This window comes from Empidonax traillii, unplaced genomic scaffold, assembly GCF_003031625.1.
Source record: "Empidonax traillii isolate 1590-97213 ecotype Southwest subspecies unplaced genomic scaffold, ASM303162v1 scaffold155:size2260171, whole genome shotgun sequence".
Taxonomy (NCBI): Eukaryota; Metazoa; Chordata; class Aves; order Passeriformes; family Tyrannidae; genus Empidonax; species Empidonax traillii.
In genome coordinates this window covers 1023116-1045072 of record NW_020955348.1, presented here as the reverse complement: position 1 = coordinate 1045072, position 21957 = coordinate 1023116, and the positions used below count along the sequence as shown (strand labels likewise).

The following is a 21957-nucleotide window of genomic DNA, read 5'->3' as shown; positions in this document are numbered from 1 at the left end:
AAAGCAAACTTCCTGGAGAAAAAAAGTCACTTCTGTATTTTATGTGCTAGAACAGGATTTAACCACAGTTTCTATCTCAAGGAGAAGACCTATCACCATCAGCAAACCAGAAGTATGCTTTGGAACAGTACACTTTAATCAAAATTGTAGTACTAATTTAAAACTTAAAAGTTAATCTATTTTGTCTTTTCCAACATACTCATCTTCTTCCCAACCAACCTCCTACAAAGGAGCCATGCTTTAAGTATTGATATAAATAAAATACAAACAGAAAGCTTAATCTCATTTAATTAGGTCCAAAAACTAGGAAAGAAATCAGTCAGAGAGCCTAAAATTTGGTAAATCTGCAGGTTAGTTTCCAATCTGTAGGACACAACCCCTCTGAATGTAAGAGAACTCAGATGTAGATTATACTCAGACAAAAGAATTTTCTTTAGTATAAAGTTTCACTGCAAATATGCAGCAAATTTCCTCATCTTGCAATAACTCACTGAATTAATTGCACTTGGTTAAAAAGCAAATCACCATAAACCAACCAACAATGACCAAGGAAAAACTACAAGAGCACTTACGTTGTAGTCTGCCTCAGGAAGCTTGATTCCAGGAAATAAATCACTGGTTATACCCATGAACAGAGGTATATCATGGGACAAAAATTTAGGCTCATTCACATCTTTAATGGATCTAAGAAGCTAGAAGAAACAAATATACATTTTACTATTCCTATTAACAAACAGAATGTTCAGCAACTAAGATAATCTAATACATAACATTAATTCATTAAGTGGTGCCTTTGATAGGTAGTTAAGCCCAACTGTGCCATTTGTGTATTTGATTATCTTCATTTCACAAACTAAGAAACACGGATCAGTGATGGGGCAAGACCTGATGCAACTTCCTTCACAACTGTGGGCATCTAGAAAATTCCTTAAAGAATTATTCCCTCAGGAACTCACCAATATATCTTCATCTTCTGTGGGAAATTTCAGCTTCAGATTCCCAGCAGCCACCAGCACAGCCTTGACTGCTCTCATGCCATAGTCATAGTGGTACTGGGAGGAAAGCTGCTCTGAGCAGAGCCTGTAGGTCATCACTATCTTCACTGACAGGGATTTAGCATTCAAAAATCCATACGAATAGAGTGAAATCTCTGCTATCAGAGCATAGTTAGGAACCATCATGGCTACTGTTCGGAAAAGGACCTGAAATACATACCCAAAGAAAGATCTTTAAATAAATAATTGAGGAATGGGAAGTAATTCAGAACTTTTACAGGTGTTGGATTAGTAGTAACCCCATTGTGGCATTTCTAACTGAAAACAGTAACAGCATGTTCAACTAAGTACTAAGACACTGACTCTCTCAGGTTTTTTCCCTCATCACTGTCTCAAGAATGCAGTTTGGCCCTTGCATGGATACATCCAGCACAGCAGTAAGGAAGGAAAATATGGTCCATGGCAGGTGAGAGGATGCACTTCCTTTCCTTAAGCAAACTGCAGTTGGTGTGCTCCTCATGTTGCATCATCTCTGCTTTCAGTTAGCAAAGCCTCCTCAGTGGAACAGCTCTTATAGTCAAAGCAATCATCTCAAAGGTCATATTTCATCAGATAATCTAAGCAAAGGGGATAAAGTCTGGATTAATACCAGCAATACCCAGGCCCTTCAATTTTTTTGGAAAGGCTCATTCTTAAACAGAAGCATCTATTTTATTATTTTACCTTCAGATTATCTGGAAGTTCAGAACGTCCTGCATAACCTGGATTCATAGTAATAGCTATGAAACAGTTGGGGTTAAGCTTCAGCTCAGTTCCTTCAAAGAGAAATGTTTCTTGTTTTGTCTGGATGGCTCTCTGGATGCACAGGATCTGCTGGGCCACCACAGACAGGACTTCAAGTTCGATGCGATTGAATTCATCAAAACATGCCCAGGCACCAGATGAAGCCAAACCCTTGAAGAACTGCAGGTGAGAAAGAGAGCAATAATACTGGTACAGAGCCTTGGAAGATGGAAAAGAAACTAAGAGTGCCATGTTGGGACATGGCACACATACACAAAACAGACAATTACGATAATACTAATAAGCCTATTTAGATCACAGATCTGTGAGGTACTGAAGAAAAAAATTTTTTCTTGGTTCTAAAGAAAGCTAAATCAGAAGATCCCAATCCCATGAATTCTTGTTTTCTTCAAGTTTTAATTAGCAACTTAGTAGGATTTCATAAAGTACAGAAAATGAAACATGTAGAGACCAGTATGTAGCATCCAGAGGTAGCAGACCACAGGTGTCACATTTAAGTGTCTCTGCAAAGTAGGGACCCTACAATTTCCATCCTAAAAATAAAATACAAAATATATTTATTTTCTGCTTACCTTTCCCATTGCCAGGTAATCAAGGCCATCAGAGCAGTTGAAGACAACACACTGAACAGCAAGGGCTTTAGCCAAATCTTTGGTGGTCTCTGTTTTACCTGTCCCTGCTGGACCCTCCGGTGCACCACCGAGGTTTAAATAAAAGGCTCCAATCTAAATCACAGAAATAGTTTATGGAAATTATACTCCAGCAAAGAAATGGCAGTAATGACAAAATGACAGTGAGAAAAGCTGTATCTGAGTTGTCAGGTTAGCTGATGATAAACCAATACAATAATAAACACCTCTGCCAAGAGCAGGGGTACTAAAAAGTTACCAAACTTGTACTACGCTTAGGAACAATATCATCACAAATGGCTCCTTCTTCACTTAGTTTAGCAACCACAGAACATCAGAAAAGCGCTCTGTGTTCTCATAATCTGTACAGCAATAAAATACTGGGGTTTTTTTCTATCTGTGTTTTAAAAAACCCACATCCACAACAGAATAACCCGCAAATTTTTCGACCAGCTTGGTGGGCCGTCCAGATTTGTTGTTATGAGTGAGTTTCTCGTCCAATATTCTACAGGAAGTTAACGCTTTGAAAACCTCATTTTAGCAGCAGTAGCAGAGTCTGAGAGCAGCTGTAAGCCCTAAGAGTCTGGCTGTATGAACACTGGCAGGAATACTCCAGCACACAGAGGGGGCCATACCAGGGTGCGGTAACACCTGTCAGTGAGGGGAGTGATGACGAGGCGGGGGGAGTTTCCCAGGTATTCGTAGGCGTATTTGACGTTGCAGTTGATGATGCAAACACGGACGTTCTCAGACTGCCAATAGTATCGGAGCTGTGCAAGCCACTGGAAGTCTGTCTCGCTCTGCACACCTAATGAAAGCAGCCGTAAAAGACATTTTAGATAAATGCATCTTCTGTTACAGATAAATTTAAAATTGGTTTGAAATTATTAATGTTGGTGCTCATATCCAAATACAAACCCATCTTAATACCGTGCTGTTTTAGGCAGTAAAATCTGATTGGTTAACTATTTTTCATTAACTACGTGTAAAGACACAAGTGAAGAAAAGTGTTTTAAGAGATAATTACCACTTTCAATCATATCCTTGATGACATCTCTAGCATGAACATCAATAGTAACCAAGGCACCCAGTGTAGTCCTTGTTTGCTTTGACAGTTTTCCTCTTACCAGCTCTACAATATCATTAAGTTGAAGCTGAAGGGTATCATAATAACCCTTTAAACCCTAGGAGAGAAAAGGTAATTTTGAAACATCACAGTTTCGAGTGTTCCAGACTTTTTCATGTTGACTAAATATTTTAACAGCAGTTGCTTATTAACCTATTATTTTCAATTGTCATGTTTTTGCATCAACTTCTCTTTCATTTACAGTTATGCATCCATGTTGCAAAGCTACATTTTAATCTATGCTTGCTCTAAACAAGAATACTTGAATAAAGGGTACAAGTACTTGAATGAAAGCATAAATCACTGTACATAAATTCCTATATGTCAAACACATATACTTGCAGTTTTTCAAATTTTATTTTGACTGTAGAAAAATACTTGATTAAACAAAATAGATCAGCTGAAATGCAACATTAAGAAAGATTTTTAAAAATTTAAGAATTACAGCACCTCAGATCCACTGCGAAGAACTTCATGTACCCCACTTGTCCAGTACATCTGAGACACACACAGCACGACTTGTCCCGGCCACTCCAGAACCCACCGCTTCCTCTCAGTCTCTAGATATGCCTGAAAGAGTTAAATACAGTATACACACATACAGATGTCAACTCCTGTGCTGAGGACAAATTTTAGAAAGCCAAGAAACAGTCATAAAATAAAGGTAGATGTTACAGTTATTTAATGATCACAAACCCCATACCATTCTTGATTTGTCAATGACATCACGTATAGTCTTCAGCATAATGTCTTCTACTTGAATTAACCACTTCTCCACTGCACCTCGAGCTTCAGAAGTGGAAATGTTTGAAATCAGTTGTACGCGCTCGCCTTCGGAACTGCACATTCCTTTAATATCCAAATTGCGAAGGAAATCCAGCTTAGCAATGCCTTCGAAACACTTCTTCAAGTGAGGTTGAACTCTGAGAGGATCCTTAGTCTCTGACAGGATCTCCAGCATTTCATCATTAGACAAGAAAAAGAAGCTAAAAGAAAAAAAAAAGAAAAAAGAGAACTGCATTATCAAGTTACTTTGAAGGCTGACCCTATTCATGACAAAATAAACGTTCAGTATCTGTATTTTTCAAGCAGCCCAAACTCATCCTACCGGGGAAAGAAGAGACGTTTTTTCTCAAGGTAAGCATTAAGCCCTTTCATGATTTTGTCCAGAAGCTCATTACTGGTTTGAAGCTTCTCTGATAACCCTGGCAAGGAAGTAGCAACAAGAACCTGTAACAAACACATGCAAACTGTCAGTTAAACAAAATACTTCAAACAATAGAGGTTAATCAAATAAACAACAATGTGACTTTGTTCCTAGAAAGATCAGGCAACTGATGCTGTAGTTCACTGTATATGTTCTGAAAACAAAGCATCCCCACCCAAAAGAAAAAGTGAGAGAAGCTCCTGTTTCCTGTTAGTAATGTGAATTTATTTCCCTTACCTTTGGGTCTTCAGCACAAAATTTCATTATCTCTCTCCAGAATCTATCCACAGTCTGGAAATGTCTCCCCTCTTCTGGCATCTGTTGCATAATATCCTCAGAGGAAAAAATGGGTTCCAAATAAAGCCATTGTGCTTGTACCTTCAGCCAATCATCAATATTCTCCTGAATTTGAATCAAGCGACTTTCCCATTCCTTAATAAATATTTAAAGAATGTTACCTTGATATTTCCAAGCAAATAATGTTAGAGACAATAAATTCAAGAAAGGTAGACACTGGGGCATTCTAGCTCCCAAAGAGAAAAAATAATCATCTAACAATAAACTAAATAAAATAAAAATATTTAGGAGTACTTAGGTTCTTTCACATATACAAAAGCCAAAGGAACTCAGCACTTTTACCTACTTGGAAGCAAATTTTCCAAAATGTTATCACTTTAGTGCTATCAACTTTGACCATCTTAAAGGTCAAGCAATACCCAGGACGCTACCAGTGACAAATTCTGTTCCATCTCCTCCCAGCAGGGAGCTCTTGCAGTTGCATTACAGCAGGAACACAAGGATTCCAGAAAGGCCACATTAATCACAGCAAAGATCCAGCCAGTCCAGTATCCTTTTCCTAAAGGGGACAGTAGCAGATATCTCTGTATCTGCTATCTGTTGGGATAAATACTGCCCAGGGACACTGAGCCTGCTCGAGCCTGAAGATTTCCTACACAAACCAACAATGAACTAGGGAGGGTAACTGCAAAGCAGTTCCAGCAGCTTCTCTCCTGTCACTAGGCATGGTATTAGCACCACAAAAACTGCTCTAGCCCTGAAAATACAAACAAAGGGGTGAAGTGCTCCCATAATTTTTCTGAGGCCTGATTAAAAAACCTTCTCACAGCCATTAAGAAGTTTCCTTGCTCGGGAAAAAAAAAAAAAACTGAGTCTGAAACTAAATTACTAAATGTTCTTATTACCAATAAGAGAAACATAATTTCCAGTTTTTAAGAAGCAAGGTTAAAGACACTAATGGAAATGGTGATTTCATAAAAAATGTGAAAAAATAATCACATTCTCTTGTTGCACTTGGATCTGAGTGGAAAAGGGAACTCCAAGACAGACATAAGATAAGTATGACTCGTATAAACTCAAAAATTCTTGCTGGAAAATCAGTGAGAGCATTTAATTCACAACTCAAACAATAAAGTTGTAATAAAAATGGTAGACTCCTGCACAATAGTTATCCTACAAATAAAAATGATTGAAAAAATGCTGATTGTACCTTAATTTCTTTGTCAAATGGTTTAATGAAAGGTGATCCTCTCATTGTCTGAGTTTTCATAATCTGATCATCAAGAAGAGCCTGAATATCATCCACTGAAGACAGAATGTGAATACCAGTCTCACGATACAAGTTTGTACTGAAGGAAATCGAATCCCAGACTTCCATCATGGTATGCATTGCTTTCTCCAAGGAAAATTCCTATTAAAAAAAAAAAAAAGAGTTTGGTGTAGTCACTGAATTGTTTTTTTCTAACTCATTAATTCCATATACAAGCTTATCTAGCTGCATAAGCTCTTTTTTCTAACAGCACAAGTTAGTTATTACTTTTCCTCAGTATATCATTTTCTAGCACACAGAAAGCAGGACACTTGGGAAATACCAACAATGTAATATAAGATACAAATGTTTACATGAACAACATTATCTTCTAATCATCATCTTATCATCTAATAGATCATCTAATCACCTAAGTCTCACCAAATTTCTTTTGCTGCCTAAGGGCAAAGACAAAAAATTCTAGTAAGTCATAAAATATTCACTAAGAGACCAGATGTCATACTTGTCAATATCAAATCTCTGTGCTTACCTTGCTTGCACCCACACTTATAGTTGTAAACTCTTCCAAATAAGGGCCCAGGTTCTGCTTTAAAATTTTTCTCAGGGTAGTTCCAGCATCTGGGGTTAAATCATATCCTACTATATTTGACATCCGTTCCCAATGACGATCCCTCATGCCAGGGTTACAAAAGACAGACACAGTGGGAATATTCTCCTAATTCCAAAAAGACATTTTTAAGGTAAAAATTATCATTTGAACAATTTCTTAATTTTTTAATAATCTCTGATGTGCATTTAAAATTCTGCTGTAGTAGTTGATGACATAAGAATCTTTTCTGAAAAGTGCAGATTGCTCCATTCAGTTATCCACTCCATTTCTAAATAATTATATTAGTTACTGAAGAGGAAGTATACAACTATTAAGCACAGTCTTAGAAGAAAAGAGAAAATGAACAGTTTTTCAGCTATATTATGGTAATTTTTGTTTTCATGAATAGTTATTTCAAAATTTCCAACTACATCCTTAAATGTTTCTTTACACCCCAATTCTCCTGTAAGTGTTCGCTCATTAACAATTCATATTACTAAAACTATAAAAAATCCCAAATCAATTTTATTAAAATGAATGAGACAGTACAATCTGGAACTGGTGATTCAGAGTGTGCTCCATCTTTCTTTCTCTCTCTCTGTCTAATAATGTGTGTCTGACACTGCATCATCTACCTGTACTGAGAACTGAATTTAGCATTTGTCCCTCAGCATCAGATATCAATATCCCTCACTTTTTCTTACCTTAAAGTCTTTAACCTGCTCTAGAACTGAGGAACACATTGTAAGAGTTGTATTAGCCTTTATTGCTTTTACTGTCTTCACTTCTTCTTTGGGTCGTGGTGCCTTTTTCCTGTCCTGTGGCATTTTCTTCCTTTGTTGGAAGAGTTTTGTCGCCTTATATAGCTCTCTATAAAACTCATCCAGCTCAGCCTCCATACTTTCCCCATTTAGTTCCAAAAAGGTACCGTCCATCCATCTGAGAAAAAATACAGGGTTAGAAAACAGAATAACAAACGCATCCCACAAATACCTAACTCTTTGTTTTGCAACACAAACAAGGTGTACATTAATAGCTATTTAAATTAAAGCAAAGATCTTCTTTCCAATTATTGTCATTCTGTGTAAAATTCCAATACACAGTTAAATCACACTCTTCTATGTATTTGTGCAATTCTCTCAAGTCAGTCACACACTGAAACTGAGTAACTGCATGAACTGAGAAATATTTAAATTAACCTCTGGATAGAGACCAACACATGACATTTAAAAATACACTAGGTCTTGTATTTTCAAAATCCAACACAAACAGGAACAGCTTGAGCATTTTCCTCACTCTCCCTCATTAGAGCTGAATTACCTTTTTTCTGTTCGCTGCCATTTCAGTATAAGATTAAAGAGTTTCTGATATGGCTCTATCTCAGCTTTTATGTTGTTGAGGACTGGGAAGTCACTCGGTTTCCATCCAAGCAGAATCTCTTCATTGTTAATAAGAGCTACTGTTTCTTCAGTGTCCTGTATGGTTTTCTGTAATGTCCTCACATCAGCCACATACTGAAATCAAATAACATATGACTGGAGAGAGAACTGAATTATGCTCTGAACAGCTATCAAAATAAGATATCAAAATATAATACCTTCATATTAAAAGTTTAGAAAATGTGTGTTGAAAAAACTTTTCTACCTATCCTTGAGTAAATAGACCATGAAGAACCCGGATGAACATGATGGAAAGTAAAGTTGGTTTTCTCATTACTGAATTTTACAGTATTTTCAAAATATTTGAGCTTTAAAACTCGCTGTTCTGGGAGGCAGGTACACGCCTTTTTTTTTTTTCAGTTTTTCAATACATCAAAAATAGGAAAGGAAATTCTAATTTCCTTTCTAATTCCTCAAGTTATTTGCAAACAATATCACTATGGCCAGAATTCCATGCTTTATACAAGTGTATTAACCACTCGAAACATTTCTACCCTTTTTAAACTGCTGATCAAACCTGTTGCATGCAATCCAGTTCTGAATATTCTTCTAATTCTGCCACAGAATCTGCCAGCTTGTCTAATTCCTCCCGCAGGTTCTCACATTTCTGTAGTAGTTCTTGCTCTCTGACACTTTTAGACTGCTCAATCAGCTACAAAACAATTGATTTTTTTAAAATTAAAAAAAAAGCATTGAAAAGATGTTTAATCCTTTCAGTGCTTAACATACACAGTACCATCTACACACTTAGTGCAAAGGCCTCCTTCAGCAATCAGACAAAAGATGGGAAAGCATTACTGAAAAAAAAAGACAGAGAGAGGTTCTCATCTTTGGGATTCAGTATTTTACTGCTGAAAAGAACACCTACAGTTGTTGACAGCCAGTGCTATCCCACATGTACCTACTGCTGCAAAAGGCAGGAATTCTAGAACACCAGAGCAGTGTAAAGCACGGGGTCTGCACACAGAAGGGTTAGTTTTAAGGTACCAAACAAGAAATCAATCCAGGGAGAGGAGATCTCTTAGGACAAGTACACCAACCACCAGGCAAAATTGGGAAGCAAACAAACAGAACTTCTCCAAAGGAGGAACCACTCTTTTCCTTTTGCATTAGAATAACTCAGATATGAGAGCATAAAATGCAAATATATAGAGACTCATGAAAACTTGATGTGAAGCTGTTCTTGTCTTCAAGCTCTAGCACATTCCAGGCACTCAGTCTTATTAAGGGCCTGGCAGTTACATTTTCAGTACTAGACAAGTGCAGTGTAGTGAATTCTCACCTTCCTATGTATTACCTACTACTGACCACAAACAAACCAGGATAATGAGATTCACTAAAGCTTTTCAGTTACAGTGACAGTTGAAAAATTTATCCATAAAAAGTCCTCTGTTGTTATAAAAATCTGGAAATACGTTATTTACACGTCTAAATTAGTATGATTCATGTTATATGTGTATATACATTTAATGTGCTGAGGAAATAAATAGCTACAGTAAAGTGAGAAGTCTAAAAAGCCAAAATATACCATCAACTGAGAAAATTCTCTTACATCATCATGCTCTTTAAAAATGAGGTTCATCTTCTTCGGCCATATTATAGCTGTCGAAATTAGTTCAATGTCCTCAGGAGTAAATAAAAAAACATCGAACAAGTAACTCATTTGCTGACAGCACTCCTATTAAAAGAGAATTCATAAAGCTTTAGGTACCATAGGTCTGTTTAAAATATAGAGTAGGACAATATTATCTACAAAGATAAAATAGAAACCTATATCTCATGAACTTTCAGAATTCGGAGCTATTGCAGCAATATTAACTTTTGAAATATATGTATGAAATGATTCAAATCCCTGCCTTGTTCATGAGCTTGTTTCTCTAAATATGACTCCTGTGGTCTGTAAGTCTATGTGCAAAAATCCCAATATTATTAAAAATATACAAAATATAATTTTTGCAGATTTAAACATAACATGCTATATTTATAGACCCACCACCATAACAGAAAATCTGACACATATTCACACACACAAAGTGCTGCTAATGTAACATCACCTACATTCTGCTCAAAGAGTAAACTGAGGTTTGTGTGCTCAAAATCATGACTTTTTTTTACACATAAAATGCTCTTTATGCTTGTCTGTTACATTTTAACAAATAGATTTTTAAGCAGCCCTGAAGTCTCCAGGTACAAACAATAAACTGTGTGCCTTACAATCTGCCACGATTTATTAAAAGCTACATTTCCTCCCTGGCATGCAGAACATATGGGAATAGGAATGAGAAGCAAAGGCACATGGCAAAGAATGAGCTGGACTTCTCACTTCTGTCTGAAGTAAAAGTGAGATTATTCATACATGCAGCATGATCAGAAGACTCTGCAGTCCAGAATGAATTCTCTGTTTATATAGGCCAGCATGTCTGACACAAGCTTAAAAATGAAAGGATACTTACCTTGCTTCTTAGCACCAGGTCTGGAATATCTTTGGTTTTGGCCTGTTTTATGTAATCTATTGTTTCCACCATTTCTTCTGTTGTCTCAGGAACTTTTAATGCACGTTCCTTAATGGTTTCAAATTCCCTGCATATCCTGTAGATTTGTTTTACATAAAGTAATTTTAAGATTTTACTTTGACTGGTTTCAAGCTCAGCTTTAATGGAGTTAAAAGTTTAAATTACTTCTTTAAGTATTACCCACGCACAAACTCCTTTCTGAAACTTAAAAGGGAAGATGATCGAGTCAGTTTAAAAAAATACTGTTTCCTGACTTGCAATAATTGCTTTGTTTGGGTTTTGGGGTGTTCTTCTGTAATAAATGCTTTGGTTACCTATCACTAGGAAATGAACTTTAGAAAACTATCGTTAATGTACACATAGACACTTTCCTAGTAAATATTTTGTCATTTTGGTAATGTGGAATCACTATAAAACTTGATCAAAGTATTTCATAAGAGTTTACTCCTTTCTTAGTCAATATCTGCAAATTAACCTCCTAAATTGACATCTTATGCTAAGTTCACCCATGCAGAGGATGAAGGGAAGGTGGGGGGTATAATTTTTCTTGATTTTAGTAAGGCTTTTGATATTGTCCCTCACAGAATCCTTCTAGACAAGTTATCCAGCTGTGGGGTGAGTGGGTTCATGGTGTGCTGGATGAAGAACTGACCAAAGTGGTAAATGGGGCCAAATCTGGCTGGCAACTGTTACCAGCAGTGTTTGTCAGGGTGCACTTCTGGGGCCAGTTTTGTTCAATATATTTACCACTGATTTGGCTGCAGGAGTTGAATGCACCATTACCAAGTTTGCTGATGATAGAACTGCAAGGTGTTGCTGACTCTCATGAAGGATGAGAGTCATTGCAGAGGCAATCTAGAAAGATTGATGCATTTGACTATGATCAGTGGGATGAAATTTAATGAGTTGGAATGGCAGTTTCTGTACTGAGGATGGAGTAATAAAGGGGAGGAGTGGCCTGAGAGCAGCCCTGCGGAGGTATCTGTCATGAAATAAGAGAGTCTAACTAGTCTTTCCTTTGACAGTGCAGTAATACTGTAGTTCACATTAAAAAATCCAGAACAGTAGTGAAGTCCTTTGATCTTTTAGCTCCTCCATGATCCAAGTCCTTCAGTATGTTCTCTTACCCATTTCTGAGATTAAAATGTTAGAAAAATCCAACAACTGGTGCAAGCTGCATGACATCATTATTTAGCCAAGAGCCTTCATTAAACAAAAGTATGGTATATTTACATTTCTTCTACATGTTTCTACTATGCATTTAACACATACAGCATCCACAAGCAGAAAAATTCTACTTACTTTTCATTTTCCTCTCTGTAATTTGCAACAATTTTGTCCATTAGCATTTTTGCAAAGCTGTTTGCACGATTAGCCAAACCTTGCTTTAAATCCTCACAATTCAAACAGATCATAGGGAAATAAAACATCTCTGGCAAACTCATGATTTCCTTCTTGAGGGTGAAGAATTCATCTATGAACTTCAGAAAAACATGAGGCTTTACACTTCAGAGCTGTTGTTTAAGTACTTGGCTACATGAGTAAGTATTAGGCATTGAAGAAAATAAATAATATTTTCTTCTATTTACCACAGATTTTTTAGGGGAAAAATCACTTATGGTGTACATTTATAGGTAGTCCACATTACTTTTAGATAAAGGCTAAGCACTTGTTATTCTTTGTTCCCCTTTTTATGATTGCTGTATGTACAGCAAAAATGTAGAATCAAAACTTACAGTGGTATATTCATCAAAACTGTGTTGTTCTGCTTCAAATCTTTCTATCTGTGCCTCTGCAGTTCCATCTACAAGCCAGCCATACTTTTCAACTACAATTCAATTACAATGCATTATTATTATTAAAATGACAGCAAGTTACTCATTACAAAGAAGTGACAACAGTTCCTTGCCCACTCTTCTATCACTCACCGTAGCTTTCAAAATGTTCCTTCGGGCCTTCTAAGTTGTCTCTGATGGATTTTCTCAGAGTGGATGTGGCCCATTGTATGACATGGTTAGGAAGCTCAGCAGCCACAGTTGCAGTGCCCCCCGTTAGCCAAGAACGGATCGTGGGGACGTTCTAATGGAAGGGCAAGTTTTGATTATTTACATTTTAAAAAGCAATGCAAGGGCACATATATTTCAAAACTAAGTTGCAATCTGTAGAAGACACTATCAGAAAAGTATGAGACCCTAATCATGATCAAGGTGCTTCTTACACATGTAGAATGACTCTTCCTGATGCAAAAAGATGAACAGGAAACGTGTAAAAGGGAAAAAAATCCCAACAACTATCCAACCTTACATGCAATTAAATTACATCATATTTGCAAATAAACAAAACCAAGCCCAAAACACTTCTCTGAAAGTACCATCATGTATGACTGAAAACACTACTCAGTTCACAGGGATACATCCAAAGCCTCCAGGAAGGCTCTCTTCCCTGGAATCACAGAGAGGTTCCCGAGACATCAATCTCTCAATATTGTATGTATTAGTTTTTAGAGATTTGAGGGTTTTCTTTTTCTTAAAGAGAAAAGGAACGTCAACACTAATTTTCCTTGTCTTTCTCTGGGGATCTTAAACATTAATGCAAGTTTACTGTAAATCATCACACATATAATTAAGGTTATTATCATTGCAGATCCAAACAGCAGGCTGAAACAATCAGTGGTACATGCACCAATTTTTTATGAACAAGGAATTACAAAATGAGTTTCAGAGTCTGGAGTGCTGCTGGACACCAAGATTCATGGTGTCACCTGTAGAATGCTTGTGGAAAATAAATACCACAAGTTGCACTCTGCTCCCATTGCCCTGGCAGTCAGACTCCTAAATCACTAATATTTTCATATATTCAGCAACTTAACAATTACATACTTAAATAAAGATAAAAGCACACCTGGAGAGTCTCTCCTATACAATCTACTACAAACAAAACTGATTCTTCTAAGTCTTTAAAGCTTGGATAAAACTCAATATTATTTTCTTCAAGAGTCAAGTCCATCTTAAATAAAGGCAGATGACTTCTGTCTTCAGGATCAAAAAGTTTCACAAAAGCTTCAGTGGTTCTTCCCAGTAATTCTTTCAGCTAGGTAATAACACAGATTACCTATTAGTTGACAGAACAAAGGCCCACCCCACTTTCCATTCAAGCAGTAAGACAGGATTTCCCTTCATTTTAGTACTTCTGGTCTGATTCATGGATAATTGAAACAGGGTGACTTTCTCTAATAACTCCAGTGAGTATTATCCCAACCCTTCAAGGATGCAAACCAATGAACAAATAAACATTTCAGTAAAGCCCATGTGCTTTTCTTTTGCTACAACATTAAGTTTATTACTAATAAATGCTTTCAGTAAAAATGAAATATCTGGAAAGCATTTTCCTCTGAGGTTTTATAAATTATAATTATTTGATTAGACTACTGTTCCATTATTTTTCTACAAAGTAAGTAGTGGTTTAATCCCATTAAGGTTATAATGGAGGGGAAAGTTACTTACCTGATTAGACATAAGCATAGCCACACAGTTATAGAAAGAGTCAACCTGATCCAGCTTTACACCATCCAAGGCCTCCTTCTGAGTAAAGAGGTTGACAACTCTTTGATACCATGTACTCATTATGTCTTCTTCTGCTTTTGAACAGCTCAGAGATGCATCAGTTCTAAAAGATCTATAGTCAGTTGGTCCTTTTGATCTAGAAAAGAAAGTTATAGGTAACTTTATAAACAAAATTAAAAAAAAACACAAACAAACATGGAGTAAAGTAATGAGTAAATATTGTATTACAAACCCATTCTTTGTTTTAGCAGAAAGCACAGTGGGAACCTAAACATCATTTCAATAGACTATGGGAAGTAAAAAAATACCCCAAAGTCTGGGAAATATAGAAGAGCTACCAGAAAAAATAATGAGGAAAATATAGTGAAAATTATCTTTTTGAAAACAGTGAAAATTTGGAATTCCAAGATTGAACATAAAATCCAACTGATGAAAACAAGGAAGAAATCTGATCTTCAAGGTTAGCATGAGAAGCTGATTTTTTAAATGCTACTTTAAATAGATTTGACTGGGGATCACAGCATTAGGAATAAGTAAATAATGAGGAGACCTTTACAGAATCAAAGGCAAAATATAAATCTAAAGGGCTGATACTACCAGCAACTTAAACATTGGTAAAATATGTAATAGAAAGTGGAAAAGTCATGTGTCATATGTGTCATAACACAAAGTAACTTACTCAAAGTACATTAAATGACACAAAGAACTTTGTGATATAAACTTCCCTATGATAAATAATAGAATTGAACAAACTCATCTTTGCCAGTTTCTAAAACCTATATGGGTTAATAATTCAGAAGAACAGATTTTACCTGGAACTAGAGAAATCCACTACAAGGAAGGAAGAGAATGCTGCATAACCAAAATCCAGTAGAGTTTTCATTGTGGGGTGGACAGTGTGCAAGGTGGAATGGATTTGATTTTTTGCTTTGATAAAGCTCTTACGCCATGAACTAGAAAAATCCAGGCCTCTGAAAAAAACCCACCAAAACCCAACCAAAACAAACAAACAAACAAAAATTAAGAGCTCAAGAAATAGCTTAATAAAATATTCTTTTATATAAAAAGTAGTATTTAAAAGCTTACTCCCTAACACAAATAGTTCTTTAAATGCCCCTATGTAAATATCCTCACTATGACACGGTAGAAGTTATAAAGATACTGTCTGACCAAACGTGTTTTATCCTCATGGTATTTTCACATCACCTGCTCTTCCAGAAGTTCTTTAGATGTAAACTCCTAACTTCACCACCTGCTATCAGGAAGCCTTTCTATCATTACTTTGAGAACACACATTCTGATGCTCCAGTAAATTGCACAGTTCAGGTATTTATACTCTACCTGAATTCCTCTTCTGTTTTGGCAGAGCATTAATGGGTTTGCCCTCGGTCTCAAGGTTTCATCTCATAACACCAAAGTCCCAAGAACCCTTGGCACCACAGGCAGTTGCAGCATGTCAAAGCAGTGTGCAGTGCTGCTGTCTGCCAGAGAACTGCCCTGTGCACACCCCCCATTCCACAGGCAGTTGCAATCTGACTTGAGCATCTGGGCACTCGCAGCCAGAAGTTTCATTTGCAAACATTAGTGCTGCTCTGTGTAACTGTAACAACAGTAATAAAACACTGTCAGTGCAGAAACTTTGTGGAGCATTCATACAAGAGGTGTTGAAACACAAGATCCTCTTCAGATAGAAAATTTGTCACATTAAGGGACTCCAGAATTAACAATGTGCCCTAACTCTATCCACGCAGCTCAACAAGAATTTCACTTGTGCAACTCAGTGTATTTTGCCCATGAGTTATTTGCTAACTTAGTCCACTCACAGGGGTAACAAAGGCAAAGGTGCCTCCTCTTCCTCTTCAAGTCCTTCTACATCTGGTTTAATAAGAGCTCTTCGCACTAAGAGAAAAACCCAAAAAACATGAACCTTAGAAGAAAATGATGCCATACTCAACAGGAACTGCACTTCCTTGGTCTTTCTCCAGGTTGAAACAAGAACGCAGGAGGATGAAAAGGTAACTGTGTCACCCTAGTCTTCAAAACACATTCTCCCTAAGGTAACTCAAAATCACTCCTTCTGCTAAATATCTGTACAGATTCAGGTGGCGTAACTCCAGTTCTGTCCTCTGTTCGTGAAGGTTTTCAGGTTCATGTTTAAATAATTAAATACTTTCTTAGGCAATTTCTTCTCTGAGGGATGGCTGGTAGTGGGATCAGGCTGCCCAGGGAAGGGGTCATGGCACCAAGACTTTTGAGGAGCACCTGGACAGTGCTCTTAGTTGTATGGTTTAGTTTTAGGCAGTCCTGAACGGAGTAGGGAGTCAGATTCTGATCCTTATGGGCCCCTTCCAAACTGAGATATTCCATGACTGCAAGAATTAATGGCAACTTTGTTTAACAAAATTACAGTGAGATACTATAACTATCCCACTGATGACACTACAAAGAAATTAGTCCCATGATAAATTATGTATTTTTAATCTGCGTTTTTTAAAATAACAGCCATCCACTAAAAATACTGACAAAATCTGGCTCAATTTCAGACTTTGGATACTACAAATATAAATAAAAAAGAAATTAATTCCTAATTTCAAGAGAAAACACTTAATATTCCAGTTCATGAACCTTTCTAAGAGGTTTTAAAACTGAAGTGAGTTTCAGTGATATCTGATAACAGTAATTATGTTTGCAGATTTTTATTGCAAGCTTCCTCCTGCATCAAAACTACCATAAAAAAAATTATGGATGTGTTCATGAATGAACAGCTTAAAAAAATCTTCTGTTCCTGAAGAGGGACAAAGAATCACTAGTACAGAAAAAGTTTCTACTTTTTTTAAACAGCAAACAGCAATACATTCTTGCAGTAAATTAACTAAACAGGTTAAAGACTTAATGAAATAATGTCATCAGCACTCAACCTTTCTGACATGAAGTCTAGAGCTGCCTGTCTTTGCTTGAACTGTACCTTCAGCTGGTTAACTTTTTCCTGGTCTGAATAAATTAAGCAAGTTCTGCCTTAAGCATCACAGCCAACACACATTTGATGAGGCAGAGAAAGATAAATCATTAGTTAATTATAAAGATCATGCCTGGCTGAAAGAACAAACTAGAAAAAATATTTTCAGTGAGAGAACAAGAAACAGCTTATATCTACTAACACTAAATATTGAGTAATTTGGGGTACTTACACACACATCTTTTCATGCTCTTTTCATAATCCCTTACTATCTCCCCTAAGAGCTCTTGAGTGAGCAGCTCTCTGTCTTTGCCCTCCATAAGCGACCGCGGCACCAGGGCGAGCATGGACCTGAGCCACTGCTGCTGGATGGGAACCACCGGATTGCTCTGCACACGTTGCTTCATGTAGAGGTAATCTGCCTGAAAGGACAATATTGTCACAGCTCTAACAACTGGCTATGTCAATATTTTTGTGTTAAGCTTGACAAAAGTCTCTTTTTATTCACAGGTTTTTATCCTTAAGGGCGGGCGATTTAATCTAACCTTTGCAGTATTCACTGACTAATGCACTGAAAGCCACTCTCTGGTTGGTAAAAGGGTCTCTCTGTCTTGATGTTTAAATACAAAATACTGTACTTGTTAGTATGGCATTTTCCTTGGTTTTCTGCTGAAGTTTATGGCTGACAATAAAGCAGTTCAAGGTTAAGGTTATTGTTCTTCAGACAAACATTTATCTGTCAAAAAAGTGGGGACAAACATCCCCCACAAGGGGAGTGGGTCTTGGCCAAAGAAATAGGTATTTCTGATTGACAGCTTTGTTATATATAAAAAAAAGGGATCTGAATCTCTACATCTACAGAATGAGTTTACCTAACACAAGCTAGGAAAAATTGGTGCTACCTTAAGCTACATAATATAAATATTTNAAAAAAAAAAAATACCAAACATGGAGTAAAGTAACGAGTAAATACTGTATTACAAACCCATTCTTTGTTTTAGCAGAAAGCACAGTGGGAACCTAAACATCATTTCAATAGACTATGGGAAGTAAAAAAATATCCCAAAGTCTGAGAAATATAGAAGAGCTACCAGAAAAAATAATGAGGAAAATATAGTGAAAATTATCTTTTTGAAAACAGTGAAAATTTGGAATTCCAAGATTGAACATAAAATCCAACTGATGAAAACAAGGAAGAAATCTGATCTTCAAGGTTAGCATGAGAAGCTGATTTTTTAAATGCTACTTTAAACAGATTTGTCTGGGGATCACAGCATTAGGAATAAGTAAATAATGAGGAGACCTTTACAGAATCAAAGGCAAAATATAAATCTAAAGGGCTGATACTATCAGCAACTTAAGCATTGGTAAAATATGTAATAGAAAGTGGAAAAGTCATGTGTCATATGTGTCAGAACACAAAGTAACTTACTCAAAGTACATTAAATGACACAAAGAACTTTGTTATATAAACTTCCCTATGATAAATAATAGAATTGAACAAACTCATCTTTGCCAGTTTCTAAAACCTATATGGGTTAATAATTCAGAAGAACAGATTTTACCTGGAACTAGAGAAATCCACTACAAGGAAGGAAGAGAATGCTGCATAACCAAAATCCAGTAGAGTTTTCATTGTGGGGTGGACAGTGTGCAAGGTGGAACTGATTTGATTTTTTGCTTTGATAAAGCTCTTATGCCATGAACTAGAAAAATCCAGGCCTCTGAAAAAAAACCCACCAAAACCCAACCAAAACACACAAACAAACAAAAATTAAGAGCTCAAGAAATAGCTTAATAAAATATTCTTTTATATAAAAAGTAGTATTTAAAAGCTTACTCCCTAACACAAATAGTTCTTTAAATGCCCCTATGTAAATATCCTCACTATGACAGGGTGGAAGTTATAAAGATACTGTCTGACCAAATGTGTTTTATCCTCATGGTATTTTCACATCACCTGCTCTTCCAGAAGTTCTTTAGATGTAAACTCCTAACTTCACCACCTGCTATCAGGAAGCCTTTCTATCATTACTTTGAGAGCACACATTCTGATGCTCCAGCAAATTGCACAGTTCAGGTATTTATACTCTACCTGAATTCCTCTTCTGTTTTGGCAGAGCATTAATGGGTTTGCCCTCGGTCTCAAGGTTTCATCTCATAACACCGAAGTCCCAAGAACCCTTGGCACCACAGGCAGTTGCAGCATGTCAAAGCAGTGTGCAGTGCTGCTGTCTGCCAGAGAACTGCCCTGTGCACACCCCCCATTCCACAGGCAGTTGCAATCTGACTTGAGCATCTGGGCACTCGCAGCCAGAAGTTTCATTTACAAACATTAGTGCTGCTCTGTGTAACTGTAACAACAGTAATAAAACACTGTCAGTGCAGAAACTTTGTGGAGCATTCATACAAGAGGTGTTGAAACACAAGATCCTCTTCAGATAGAAACTTTGTCACATTAAGGGACTCCAGAATTAACAATGTGCCCTAACTCTATCCACGCAGCTCAACAAGAATTTCACTTGTGCAACTCAGTGTGTTTTGCCCATGAGTTATTTGCTAACTTAGTCCACTCACAGGGGTAACAAAGGCAAAGGTGCCTCCTCTTCCTCTTCAAGTCCTTCTACATCTGGTTTAATAAGAGCTCTTCGCACTAAGAAAAAAACCCAAAAAACATGAACCTTAGAAGAAAATGATGCCATACTCAACAAGAACTGCACTTCCTTGGTCTTTCTCCAGGTTGAAACAAGAACGCAGGAGGATGAAAAGGTAACTGTGTCACCCTAGTCTTCAAAACACATTCTCCCTAAGGTAACTCAAAATCACTCCTTCTGCTAAATATCTGTACAGATTCAGGTGGCGTAACTCCAGTTCTGTCCTCTGTTCGTGAAGGTTTTCAGGTTCATGTTTAAATAATTAAATACTTTCTTAGGCAATTTCTTCTCTGAGGGATGGCTGGTAGTGGGATCAGGCTGCCCAGGGAAGTGGTCATGGCACCAAGACGTTTGAGGAGCACCTGGACAGTGCTCTTAGTTGTATGGTTTAGTTTTAGGCAGTCCTGAACGGAGTAGGGAGTCAGATTCTGATCCTTATGGGCCCCTTCCAAACTGAGATATTCCATGACTGCAAGAATTAATGGCAACTTTGTTTAACAAAATTACAGTGAGATACTATAACTATCCCACTGATGACACTACAAAGAAATTAGTCCCATGATAAATTATGTACTTTTAATCTGCGTTTTTTAAAATAACAGCCATCCACTAAAAATATTGACAAAATTTGGCTCAATTTCAGACTTTGGATACTACAAATACAAATAAAAAAGAAATTAATTCATAATTTCAAGAGAAAATACTTAATATTCCAGTTCATGAACCTTTCTAAAAGGTTTTAAAACTGAAGTGAGTTTCAGTGATATCTGATAACAGTAATTATGTTTGCAGATTTTTATTGCAAGCTTCCTCCTGCATCAAAACTACCATAAAAAAAATTATGGATGTGTTCATGAATGAACAGCTTAAAAAAATCTTCTGTTCCTGAAGAGGGACAAAGAATCACTAGTACAGAAAAAGTTTCTACTTTTTTTAAACAGCAAACAGCGATACATTCTTGCAGCAAATTAACTAAACAGGTTAAAGACTTAATGAAATAATGTCATCAGCACTCAACCTTTCTGACATGAAGTCTAGAGCTGCCTGTCTTTGCTTGAACTGTACCTTCAGCTGGTTAACTTTTTCCTGGTCTGAATAAATTAAGCAAGTTCTGCCTTAAGCATCACAGCCAACACACATTTGATGAGGCAGAGAAAGATAAATCATTAGTTAATTACAAAGATCATGCCTGGCTGAAAGAACAAACTAGAAAAAATATTTTCAGTGAGAGAACAAGAAACAGCTTATAATATATCTACTAACACTAAATATTGAGTAATTTGGGGTACTTACACACACATCTTTTCATGCTCTTTTCATAATCCCTTACTATCTCCCCTAAGAGCTCTTGAGTGAGCAGCTCTCTATCTTTGCCCTCCATAAGCGACCGCGGCACCAGGGCGAGCATGGACCTGAGCCACTGCTGCTGGATGGGAACCACCGGATTGCTCTGCACACGTTGCTTCATGTAGAGGTAATCTGCCTGAAAGGACAATATTGTCACAGCTCTAACAACTGGCTATGTCAATATTTTTGTGTTAGGCTTGACAAAAGTCTCTTTTTATTCACAGGTTTTTATCCTTAAGGGCGGGCGATTTAATCTAACCTTTGCAGTATTCACTGACTAATGCACTGAAAGCCACTCTCTGGTTGGTAAAAGGGTCTCTCTGTCTTGATGTTTAAATACAAAATACTGTACTTGTTAGTATGGCATTTTCCTTGGTTCTCTGCTGAAGTTTATGGCTGACAATAAAGCAGTTCAAGGTTAAGGTTATTGTTCTTCAGACAAACATTTATCTGTCAAAAAAGTGGGGACAAACATCCCCCACAAGGGGAGTGGGTCTTGGCCAAAGAAATAGGTATTTCTGATTGACAGCTTTGTTATATATAAAAAAAAGGGATCTGAATCTCTACA

The 21957-nt window shown here is 36.9% G+C and overlaps 1 protein-coding gene across 3 annotated transcripts in view; it reads right to left on the bottom strand.

Annotated features, from left to right (window-relative positions):
- DNAH12 (dynein axonemal heavy chain 12) overlaps nt 1-21957 on the bottom strand; it is a 50896-nt gene that overhangs the window by 26052 nt on the left and 2887 nt on the right. Inside the window, exons 5-29 of one of the 3 annotated variants that reach the window (XM_027884777.1) lie at nt 21336-21525; nt 19966-20041; nt 18954-19112; nt 14373-14568; nt 13771-13959; nt 12798-12948; nt 12606-12697; nt 12172-12350; nt 10810-10945; nt 9909-10034; nt 8874-9008; nt 8238-8431; nt 7622-7856; nt 6858-7043; nt 6269-6469; nt 4999-5193; nt 4663-4784; nt 4258-4540; nt 4005-4124; nt 3456-3612; nt 3064-3236; nt 2372-2524; nt 1719-1958; nt 957-1202; nt 573-692 (exon numbers count right to left, since the gene is read on the bottom strand). In XM_027884777.1, the coding sequence (XP_027740578.1) occupies nt 573-692; nt 957-1202; nt 1719-1958; nt 2372-2524; nt 3064-3236; nt 3456-3612; nt 4005-4124; nt 4258-4540; nt 4663-4784; nt 4999-5193; nt 6269-6469; nt 6858-7043; nt 7622-7856; nt 8238-8431; nt 8874-9008; nt 9909-10034; nt 10810-10945; nt 12172-12350; nt 12606-12697; nt 12798-12948; nt 13771-13959; nt 14373-14568; nt 18954-19112; nt 19966-20041; nt 21336-21525 (4254 nt within the window). Of the gene's footprint in view, nt 1-572; nt 693-956; nt 1203-1718; nt 1959-2371; nt 2525-3063; nt 3237-3455; nt 3613-4004; nt 4125-4257; nt 4541-4662; nt 4785-4998; nt 5194-6268; nt 6470-6857; nt 7044-7621; nt 7857-8237; nt 8432-8873; nt 9009-9908; nt 10035-10809; nt 10946-12171; nt 12351-12605; nt 12698-12797; nt 12949-13770; nt 13960-14372; nt 14569-15244; nt 15404-16255; nt 16332-17620; nt 17805-18953; nt 19113-19965; nt 20042-21335; nt 21526-21957 lie in introns of those variants that run through there. The other 2 variants (XM_027884778.1, XM_027884779.1) reach the window with 2 other exon arrangements.